The 12,038-nt window shown below is 29.4% G+C and overlaps 1 protein-coding gene and 1 pseudogene across 3 annotated transcripts; both read left to right on the top strand.

The window, feature by feature from the left end:
- The first annotated feature begins 908 nt into the window (after positions 1–908).
- Positions 909–2,055, top strand: LOC149497070 (short chain aldehyde dehydrogenase 1-like; annotated as a pseudogene). Its single transcript, XR_016320468.1, has 2 exons — positions 909–990; positions 1,091–2,055. The product of XR_016320468.1 is annotated as a short chain aldehyde dehydrogenase 1-like (transcript).
- Positions 2,056–7,462: 5,407 nt separating this feature from the next.
- On the top strand, positions 7,463–11,942 carry LOC149497069 (LEAF RUST 10 DISEASE-RESISTANCE LOCUS RECEPTOR-LIKE PROTEIN KINASE-like 2.4). 2 transcript variants are annotated; one of them, XM_089720271.1, is made up of 2 exons: positions 7,463–8,486; positions 8,739–9,988. In XM_089720271.1, the coding sequence occupies exons 1-2, from the start codon at positions 7,733–7,735 to the stop codon at positions 8,762–8,764; spliced, it is 780 nt and encodes a 259-aa protein (XP_089576397.1). In that variant the 5' UTR covers positions 7,463–7,732; the 3' UTR covers positions 8,765–9,988. The 2 variants fall into 2 exon arrangements, with proteins under 2 accessions (XP_089576397.1, XP_089576396.1); XM_089720270.1 differs by having other exon boundaries at positions 8,348–8,486; positions 8,739–11,942.
- Positions 11,943–12,038: the final 96 nt, after the last annotated feature.

Raw genomic sequence — 12,038 nt, 5'->3', positions numbered from 1 at the left:
AATATAACGCTTGAAATTTAATTTTCTCTTTTTTTTAGAAGTAAAACTTAATTTTCATATTATCCTATACAATAAAAAGAATAAATAAAAACTTCCAATCCTATATAAAAATGCTGAAAGGAAAATGTTAGGTATAAGGTGTATTCTTTTTATTAATTTGGCTTTTATTGAATTTTGAACAATTAATTTTAGTAGTCACATAGTTAGGTGGTGTTTTCTGTTTAATAATAGCATTTAATTAGTAGTTAGTACTTATATTAAAATTTTCAACACAATTATTTTTAATTGTTTAATTACATTATTTGTATATCATTTAAATGTAACAACTAATCTAAAATTAACTAAAATTGATAAGATCCTCTCAAAAAAAAAAAAAAAAAAGATAAGTCAGAATATTATTTTAAAATTTTACAATGAATATAAAGTATCTATTAAATTAATTTACAATTTACAATTTTTCTAATTTATTAATATTAAAATTTTTAATTTATTGTCACTTTAATCAAATACATAATATTTTTAATTATTATGTAAGGGTACATGAATTTTCTTATTATTATTTCGAAAATAATTTTTTAATATGCTAATTTGTTATTATAAAATATCAATAAATTTTATTGATTATACTTTTTATTTTTGTTTACACTTTCTTATTTTTCTGTAGTTATACAATGAATATTTTACATAATTAATTTTGATCAAATATTTTAAATAATATGAAATTTGACAGCAGATTTCTTCACAATTTGTCAAAGTTTGACAGCGGATTTTCTTCGCAATCTGTCAAACTTTGACAGCAGATTTCTTTCTCCTTAATTTGCTCACGACAACACTAGGTGCATTAGTCACTTGGCTATAAAACCATTACTGCATTTGATGAAAAAGCTAAGGCAAAACTCAAAAGCATTAGGCTTCTTCTTTTCATATTAGGTGCTAAAAATCAAAGATGACGAGTACAAATAGTTCTACCACAACCTCAACCACCAGGAGGTAACTAAACACAGCTTTTCGTATTTCAATCTATCAGAACTAAAGAGGTTCTACTTAAAATTGTTTAATTCATCTGTTTTTTTCATTTTTTCTTTTGCAGGCTAGAGGGAAAGGTAGCTTTGATAACTGGTGGAGCAAGTGGATTAGGTGAGACAAGTGCAAGATTGTTTCTTAAACATGCATGGTGCTAAGATCATAATAGCAGATATTCAAGATGAGCTTGGCTATTCTCTTTGTAAACAACTCGGACCGGAAGAAATTTGCTCTTATGTTCATTGCGATATAACAAATGATTCTGATGTTCAAAACGCTGTTGATTTGGCCATCTTCAAATATGGAAAGCTTGATATTATGTTTAGCAATGCCGGGATTTCAGGACCTATGGATCCGAGAATTTTAACTACAGAAAATGAAGATTTCAAAAGAGTTTTTGATGTCAACGTATTTGGTGCTTTCTTGGCAGCCAAACACGCCGCTAGGATTATGATTCCCGCAAAAAAAGGATGTATTCTTTTCACTTCAAGTCTTGTTTCTGTTACTTGCTTACAGGCTCCACATGCCTACGCTGCTTCAAAACATGCTTTAGTTGGTTTGGCTAAGAATCTTGCTGTGGAGATAGGACAATATGGGATTAGGGTTAATTGTATTTCGCCATATGCAGCTGTAACTCCATTGCTAAGGAATTCTTTGGGGTTAATGGAGATAGAGAAAGAGAAAATTGAAGAAATGATTTCGGATTCAGCTAATTTGAAAGGAGTTGTGTTAGAACCAGAAGATATAGCAGAGGCAGCAGTTTATTTGGGAAGCGATGAGTCTAAGTATGTGAGTGGGATTAATCTGGTTGTTGATGGTGGTTATAGTCTTACCAATCCCTCATTTGCAATGGCAATGAAAAGCTTGCTTCCTTGAAACCATCGCTATTTGTTTAATAATGGAGTCCAATTTCACTTTTTGTGCAATAATTGATTGTATTTTAAGTATTGTTGGAGATAAAACTTGGTTTGCTTAAATGAAATGTTTGGCAACTGTATAAGATAAATTCCAACCTCCCTTCACATTGTGTTTTTTTATCTTGCTTTTTATTTTTTTTAAATGCCAAAGATGGAGATAAAAGAGCAAAAGAGGGACGAGGGCAAAGAGTAATTTAAAAAAAAAATTATATTGGTCAGTAGGCTATTTTAGTCCTGTTTTTATTTCTCTCGCTTTTGAATTGACTTAATAGTAAAAAAAATGGAAAATTATAGTATTACCATTATATTTTTTCAAAATTAGCTATTTTATCCTTGTATTTTTTAAAATACACTTCTGTGCCCTCTTGTTTTCGGTCTATTAAACATTGTTCCCCTTTGTCCATTTTATGCACTTTCAGACGTTCAATTACTATAAAATGACTTCAATGACTCTAACTAAAAGACAAAATCAGTTTTCTTTTGAAATCGATTTTGTACCTTGCCTGAAGGTCACTGCTGCTATCGCCTGCGATGGGTTATCTCCGAAATTTTCAACTTAACCATCAAAATGATTAAACTCTTATGAGAAATTCAACTTTTACATCCAATTTCCTTTTTAATTACCAATTAAAAATGATATCAAGAAATTCTCAAACCCCAAAACTTTTAAACCCAAACTTTATCAATCTTCCATAAAACTAAAATTTGTTAAGAAAAAATATCACCTAACAAAGCACAGCAAACTATTTCTCTTTCTCTCTTTAAAATATTCAACTTTTATAAATTAATTTTTTCAGAAGAAAACAAAACATAATGGGAGCTATTAGAGAGAGTTGTTCATATTTTATCTCTAATTGAAAATTATAGTCTTATTATTATTTCAACAACAATAATAAGGAAGAAGAATGATTTCTATTACTATATTAATTACTGATAATATTAATATATATTCTCCAAATCTTACAATGAATATTTCATTTCTTCTTCTTCTTCTTTTTCTTTTTTTCGAAAGATAAGCTAGAGAGAGAGGTTTGAACTTGTTCACTGAAAGAGAAAGAGAGGAAGAAAAGAGTAATATTTTCAACCGTTAAGTTATTCTTTTTGGAAGTGCAAAAAATGGACGGACCGAATGAAACGAACCTAAAACATGAAGATATAGTAGTATATTTTAAAAAATATAAAAATAGAGTAGTTAATTTCGACAAAATATAGGGATATAATTATAATTTTGCCAAAAAAAAAAACGATCTCTTGCTTCCCCAAAATAAAAGGTTGAGGTAATTAATTTGACCTAATCTCAGAGACTAAATAGTATTTTATCCTAGATACGAATGAGGATTAATTATTTATTAATGGGTGGGGTGCCTATGCCCGGTTGCCTCGCCTAGGCGCCAAACACTACTACTATTTAATTTATAAGTCAACTATAAAGAAATAATTAAGCCAATTTATAAATAATAGTGTTTCCTTAATAAATATTTTAAAAAATAATTTAATTTATAAAAAATATATATTAATTAAATAAGAAATTTAAACTTCTGTTGAAAATGATGAGGATAGTGTTAGCATTTTAAAAAAATTATTAAGAGCTTATTTATTATTAATTGTAGTTTTTTTTTTTCCCAAACCAACTCCCAGTTTATAATTTTTCATTTTTATTTTCTATAAACTATTTATTTGTTTTCCACAAATTTTGATGGATATTTGTCAATAACTTCCCATTGAAGCATTAGTAAATCTTGGTAGAGAATGAAATAAGCTTAATTTAACATTTATGTAAGGATAATAGAGAAAAACTGGTAAGATATATGGATAATTAAAAAAATATAGGAAATTGAGTTTAAAAACTTAAATAAAACTTTTAAACTACAATTCTTGCTTTTATAAAATTTATTTTCAATTTAAAAAGTGGTTTTCAAAGAGGTTTAAAAAGAAAATATAAATCATTATAAGTAAGCACATTTTATTTATTTTTAAAGGAAAAAAAAAGAATTGATAATAGATATCCTAAGATAATAGTCATTTACTTGATTAAAATGTAATTTTCAATATAAATAGGTAGTCATAAGGAATAGTTATAACTTTTGATGTAATTTAAGTAGATTTTTACACTAATAAGCATTGATATAAGGAACAGAATGGGATAGCTCAGTGGCAAAGAGTACTTACGGGATTGGTCACCATGACTGAAGTCATCAGTTTCGATCCTCTACAATGCAAACTCCCCTCGAGCCAGCTCCTTTCCCCCCACAATGTGAAGATCATTAACCTCTAATTCCTCATTGTACTTACAATATGAAAATCGTTATATAGACATTTATTAAAATTATAGTTGAAATCAAGCTGACTAATTTATTAAAAAATTAATTAATTATAAAATATCAAAAAATAATATATGAATATATTTCATCTCTTTTTGCCTTTATTGATGATTTTGAGTTTATAAATATGTATTAATTTAAACATTTTAAAATTAACATCTATTATTGAGTTATCACTTATGAAATTTATGCATTCTTCATGTTGAATAAATTAAAGTTATAATGTCTGTTTATAGATTTAATATATTACAAGAAATTATGTTTTTATGAATTTTAAATTTATATTAATAAGTGTTGAAAAAATTTAATATGAATGTTCTTAGTGTATTACAAAAAGATAAAAAGTTAATCATGTTAAATTAAATCAATTATTAATTTATAAAAAAGCATAACAAGTTCGAGGGTAAAATTGATTTAAAAAGTGAAATCAAATCTTTTTAATCATTTTATATAATTTGAATGGCTAAATTGGCCCAAAAGGTTAAATCTGACCTCTTTTACCCTGTTAAATAAGTTTAGGGATTAAATTGACATTTATTCCTATAAAAAAAACTGTTATATTTAGAGGTGGATTTGATATTTAAAAGTGGATTTTGCGGATCCAAAATAAATAACGTTTTATTATTGTTTGGGTGGTTAATAAAGAAATATTTTGTTAAAAATATTGATTAATAATTATTAAAAATTAGTTGTTGAAATAACTTTGATAAATATTAATTATAAAAATTACAAAATAGCTAAAAAATATATCAAACTGTCCTTTCACAATAAAATTTAAAATAATACTTAAAAAATAACATTAACAATAATACTAAATATGCTTTTAAATATGTGTCAATGAAGTGGCTCATGCCCTTGCTCAAAAAGCTCTTTCCCTTGATGCTGAAGAGCTAATTTGGATGGAGGAAGTCCCTTCTTCCATTATGAATCTTGTTTTTAGCTGATTTACATTTATAAAAGTTTGATCTTCCATTCATCAAAAAAAATTAAAAAAAAAAAAAATCATTGAAGTACTGACATAGCAACCGACTGTGTAAATTTTAAATTTCTTAATTTCAACTCAGTAATATTACAAATTGTTAATTGAAAGTTGAGAAATATGAGCTTATTTGGATTTGCGTGAATCAATGCTAAAAGGTAAGTTTAACCTATTAGCTAGATAGTTATTCATCCTTGTAAGTAGTTTATAAATTTCATATTTAATCAAAATGGAATTTTCAACATTCCTGTCATAATTTTTTCGAAGTTCTAATGTCTTTTTTTTTTAAAAAAATTTGGTTTAAGTTGGTATTTTTTATTTTTAGGATAAATTTTATTTTGGGATCCTTTTCTTTGATGTCATACTTCATAAAACAAGGAAAACAAATTATTTGATTGATTTTGTTGTAAATGAGTTTTAGATAAGTAGAAATTTGTGGATTTGATTATAATAGATTAAAGTAAATGGGTTTGAAATAAGTAAAAAATTAGGGATTTAATTACATTAAATTAAACAAATAAAATAAAATTGTTCGGAGTTCTCAACAATAATTTTAGAGTTTTTTTTAACCAATTTTCTAATATACATGCTTAATTATATTATTCATCTTGTTTAGAATCAATGAACATGATCTCAATTGAATGAAAATTCTAAAGGAACATAGCAAGAAAGCTAACATGTATTTTCAGCTAATGATGGCAATGGTGACTGTTGTGGTGTTGATGGTGAGTGGAAGGTAGTAGCTAAGTGAGAGTGAAGAGAAAAAATATATTTATATTAAATTATAGGGTTTTTTTTTAAGTGAATTATGGGGTAATTGCCGCGTTGGATTTAAAATATTTTAATTTTTTCACATAATTGAAAAATGGAAAAAAAATTTTAGGGTACGTTTGGTTTAACTTATTTAGTCAGCTGATAGTTGTTCATATCCAACGGCTACAACGTATGTGTTTGATAAGTCTTTTTAATCCACAGCTGATAGCTGATAGAAGTCCTAATAGCTGCTTTTTTTTAAGCTATGTATATGAGTTTTTTCATTTCAGCTAGTAGTTAATTCGTATTTATATTATTTTAAACTTTATTAACCTTATAAAAAATAATTAAAATTATTTTTTTTTCAAATTAATATTTTTATGGTAATTTTGTTTATAATTATTTAACGATTTTTCTTAAATATTATTTTAAAAATTTAATTAATATTTTTATTTATGCAATATATTAAAATAAAAAATAATATATCATCTTAAATTAAAAAGATATATATACATTACACAGCATAATATATAAAAATAATTATGTCTATAATAGTCATTTTATATTTTAACAGAAACGGCTACTAAAATTTCACCGAACACGAACAATAATTAACTAATCGTTACAGTTATCAACCATCAGTTATCAAATATCAGCTGGTATGAACCGCTGAACCAAACCCGCCCTTAGTTTTACAAAAATAAAAGTTATGAGTGAATTTAATTTTATTATAAATCGAGAGCAAGGTAGCATGTGGTACGTACCTGTCAATGCGCACGCCATCCCTAAACATTTGGGCCGCACTTCAATTATTTCGAGTTTAATGATTATTGGGCTTCATACATTTTTTTTTTCTTTTGGATAAAAGTTATATTTTTTTTTTCCAATTGATCCAATCAAGTCCAAGTAAAATTTTTAAATCAAATTAAGATAATTTTTATCATTTTTCTTATATAAGTAGTTGTTATTCAAACAATTTTTTTTTGGCTAAATAATGAGAAATTAAAAAATTGAAAATCGTATTCAAAACGCATGTTTCTAGGTTCAAGGTTCCCCTGGAAAATTAAAGTCTTGGCTGGAAAGATTCTTCAATATCAACTTTGCAATTTTCCTCAAAAAATTAAATAAATATAAAATATATTTATTAAATCGACAATTAAAAGTTTACAGTAATTGTTCAGAATCCTACATTGGATAAATCTCACATCCATGAATATTGGTGGAAAAATGTTTTTCCCATGAACATGGGTGGAAAAATGGTTGGTTGGTGGAAACTAAGCATGTGAAACCTAATTTCTATATATATTAAATTCAGTTATTTGACCAAAATACAATTATACTATTAAATAAGATTCAATTTACTGATTTTTTTTTCAAATAAAAATATTTGCTTTCACATTAATAATAATAATAATAATAATAATAATAATAATAATGCATTTGTCCCAATATATACTTTTCTTTTTTCGTATGTCCCAAAATATATTTTTATTTTCTAGTTTTAAAGATCATTTATTATTTAATTTCTATACGTCTATATTTTCAATTGATATACTTCAAAATTAAACAAAAAATAACTCAACTACTCTGTTACAAAAGTCAAGCATATCTTTTTTTTTTTTTTCACCACATTGTGTAGTTGCATTTCATAGCATGTAGCTCGTTTCTGTATCCTCTGCATCAAATCCTTCTTTTAACTGTTCCATTTTCAGGTTTTACAATTCTCCATCTCCACTTAAATGAGTTCTTCAAAATTTTCACTCTTTTTGTTTTTCTTCTCTATTGCAATTCCTTGTTGTTTAGGCAACCCAGACTTGTACACTTCCTGTGCTACTAAATTCGTCTGTGGAAATATTTCCGCCGGCTATCCTTTCTGGGGAAGTGATCGGCAGTATGGTTGCGGCGTTCCTGAATTGGAGCTCAAGTGCGAAAAAAATATAACAAAAATAGAAATCAACGGTGTAAAATACCGTGTTCTGGACATCAACAACGACGATCAGATTCTGAAAATTGCAAGAGAAGATTATATCTATGATTTCTGTAAACCTGACTTCCTTAACACCACACTTGACTCTAAGTTTTTCGATTACTCTCCAGGTTATCGGAATCTCACATTTATATACGGTTGCCCTGTTGGAATCCCAGCACTATTCAATTGCTTCATCGCAGGGTCTCTGCCTCAAAATGGTTATGTCTTATTGAACGCTGTTGGCCCTGGGTCATGTTATCGCAGCGTTTTCGTGCCGGTTTATGAATTGAGTTTGGAAACAATGCTTTTCAATTTGACAGGTCTGAAAGAAAGCTTGAAACAAGGATTTGAAGTGAAATTGAAAGTAGATAATACAGTTTGTAATGATTGTCTCAGTTCGAAAGGAGCTTGTGGATATGATTTCTTCTCTAATGAAACGACTTGCTATTGTCTCCTCGGCCAAATTACAGGATCAAAAACTTGTGCTACTTGGTCACCAGATGCTGTTCCTGAAAGTAGACCGGGTATGTATCCATCTCCATCTATTTGATGCAAGTTAACACCTAACCATTTGATTCTTTCCAGTTTTTTCTTTGTTTATTACTTTTCTCATGAATTAGTCAAAAGAAAGTTCACCATATATATTTTCATAACTATAGACTGCGGAACTAGACGAATTAACAATGGATACGTAGGCTTTTTAGTTTATAGACAGTGGTAGTCACAATTTTACTAGTGAACAATTAATTATTGTTGTTATACGATATTTTTCAAAGGTGCTGCCATCATAACAACTGGATAATAAGAAGATTTGGTAGCATGTCAGCCACGTCGTTGTCAACCGAGAAATGCTGTGCTTCTAGTTTGATATTTTTGGCAAAGCCTGTAACCTTAGCATTTTCCTTGTTGCTGACAAGTGACAAGGTAAAATTTATCTCTTGCCAATAATCTTGAACCAACTATTTTCGCAGCTAATGTCAAATGGAACAGTTAAAATTTTTACAATTAAAAAGGGCTCAATAGCTCTTTTATAACAATAAACTTCCGATTCACCAATTGCTCCGCCAACAAATTGAACAAGTTTGCAGTTCAGAAATAGATGATCACTGTGAATCTTTCTAGTGGTTGCAGTCGTCATATGGTCTTCAAAAGTCAACTAAGGTCAATTCCTTCAGTTGCAGTCCTGCAAATTCTTTTCTTTAGATTCATTTTATGATGATTTAATTAGCCAACTTCTGCTTCGGCAGTACCTCACGATCAGAGTTGTTTAGCAGCAATTAGGTGTGAAAACCCTTCATTCTGTGATCATCATTCTTCACATGCTAGTTTAATAAGCACCCGCACCCCCACTTGTTATCTTATGCGATTTGAGCTCCATACCCTTATGGGTATCATTCTCTCTGGTTTAAACAATAATAATGGTAGTTGACTATTTGCTTAGTGAAGTTTTTTGCAACAACAAATGGCGTTGCTTTCACCACTAGTAAGTTATGCAGATTAGTTTGTGCCAGTTAGTACTGTGCAGTGTGCAGAATACAACAGGAATCCTGCAGATTATGTTAGCCACTGCAAGTACTGAATTAAAGCAGGAATACAGCTTAAAGAAAATGAAATACTGATGAAGCTTATTTATTGGACCCACATAAAATCAGGGACAAGCATACTAGTCAATATTTTTACAGTCTCTGATTCATATTTGGTGTATAATATTTATGGTTATTTTGAACTTTTGCACTTGGAACTTATTCCTAGAAGATCATTCCAGTGCAATATCATTAATTTGTCTGATTACAACGTTTGTTAGTTCCTAAAGATTCGGATATTAGTATTTACAATTTGCAATCAATTCCATTGACTGAGTTTGGAGTGACTCATAATTTTACTGTTTCCAGCATCTTTTAAGGACAAGTAGAACTTCCAAAACAGGCTTGTCCTTCTTCCATTTGATTTTCAATTTTCCATCATTTCTCTCCTTATCTACTTTGTGTACCCCGTTTTTCCTTATCCTCTAGCTAGATTAAAAAATATGTATACTAGTCGTTTTACACCTACATTTCTTTCTCTTTTGCTCATATTTCTTTCTTCAAGAGACATTCATATATCTTTTGCAGCCTATGATTATCATTATACAAACTGCACTCAGCCATTTGAATGTGGAGACATTAAAAATATCGGTTATCCTTTCTGGGGCGGAAACCGAGCAGATTATTGTGGTCTACCAGGTCTTGAGCTGAAGTGCCAAGACAATATCCCAATTATCAGATTTCTTTCTAATACATACAGAATTCTTGATATGACCTCTGAAAATCAGGTCCTTAGACTAGCTAGAGAGGATTTCCATAACAATATTTGCCCTACCTACTTGTATAATAGTTCCCTAGATTTCACCATCTTCAGATATGCCTCAGGGCTTAGGAACCTGACCCTACTGTATGGTTGCTCTTCCACACCAAATAGTCCTTTCTCAGAAATTATTCATCTACCTGACTGCTTAATAAATGGAACAAGCATCGAAGTCTATTGCGTAACCACAGAAGTCTCAGTCAATTCGTGTAATAGCAGTGTCATTGTTCCAGTTCTTGAAACAAGTGCTCAGGACTTGGAGAACAATAGAATATCAATCAATGATGCATTAGGGCAGGGGTTTATATTGGAGTGGCAAATAAGTACTAATGATCAATGCCTTACATGTGTCGACTCTGGCGGGACTTGTGGATTTAACACAACTACAAATGGATTTACTTGCTTTTGCAATGATCAACCAACTGCAAATCTATGTTCTTCCAGGCCAGGTATGTGCCTCCTTTTATAGCTAATAGGCATTTCTTTTATGCCCTGGAGTTAGATGGTGAGATTAATTTTAGGTACAGGCAATGACAATTACAGGGTACCTTCCCTCCAGGCTGTGATTAATTATTTAACTAGTAATTTTCACAATAGTCACTTTCACACACTAGTTATGGTCAATGTTCGGCAACGTTACAACCTATTACACACAATTTTATTTTGGTTCTGATGTATAAGGATAAATTTTCTATTACAAAATACCTTCAGAACTTGAACTTTGGAACTTAAGAAACTATTAGTTAAATAAATTAAACTGTAACTTTCACTTTTGTAGTGCTTAATTAAGATGTTTAGGATTACAATTTATTGTGCAGAGTATTTAAGGCTCTGGGCATATATAAATGAAGATTGTCTTAAATTTTGAAGTGGTGGTCCATTTTCTGTCTCCATGTAGCTTTCAAAGTTGGATAGTCTCCATTTCCAGTCTGAACACATGGAAAATATGATGAATTCACTAATTATAAGAATATTGATATTAGGAATTATTTGTTTGGCTGTCTAAGCTTATGTTGATTAATTTTAGTATTCTGTTAAAAAACATCTTAGTCTGCGTTCCTTGCTTGTTCTCCTATTCTAGACCTCTCATCATCATCATCCAGTTTGGAAATTCCTTTCCAACTCTCCTTTTCTGTGAAGGAGACTGCCTTACATTACGCTCTAATAATCTGGTTTGTGAATTTGCATAACAGTTCCAAGAAGTAATAAAGTCCCCATAAAACTCAAGAAATTTCAGCATCCATTATCTTATGCAAATCAGCCTTTTTCCTGTCAAATCTTGAATTTAGGTCCTATACAAGGAGGAAACTCAGGAGGAAACATGTTAGATGTAGATGTGCACAGGTTTTTGTTAGCTTAGACTTTGTAAAAATAGATATTACAAACTAAAATATTATAAACACCGGTCCTCATTTTCTTGACTTTGTTGCTTTCTAGAATATAAAAATATTAAGCACGAGTGTTTCAAAATTATTTTAAATTTCTGATTTTAGCAGATTTTCTGTGTGGGTGGTTTATTTTGACTCTTCAGAAAGGACCATATATTTAACTGTACATGTATGTTCAGCGTTTTGATTTTTATACTAGCTTATTCCATAGGTTTCCTGCTACAAATGCTTAGAAAATAAGTTGCTGAGTCACTTTATTCCTATTATTTTCCATCATTGACCACCTTTAACTATTCCAATAGAACCTTCTTTGACAAAAATCACATACACTTGAAACTCATCCAA

Source organism: Jatropha curcas, chromosome 4 (genome assembly GCF_041381405.1).
Source record: "Jatropha curcas cultivar XTBG-Jc1 chromosome 4, XTBG_Jcur_1.0, whole genome shotgun sequence".
NCBI classification, from domain to species: domain Eukaryota; kingdom Viridiplantae; phylum Streptophyta; class Magnoliopsida; order Malpighiales; family Euphorbiaceae; genus Jatropha; species Jatropha curcas.
The sequence above is the reverse complement of the archived record's forward strand: the minus strand, read 5'-3'. Positions and strand labels throughout refer to the sequence as shown.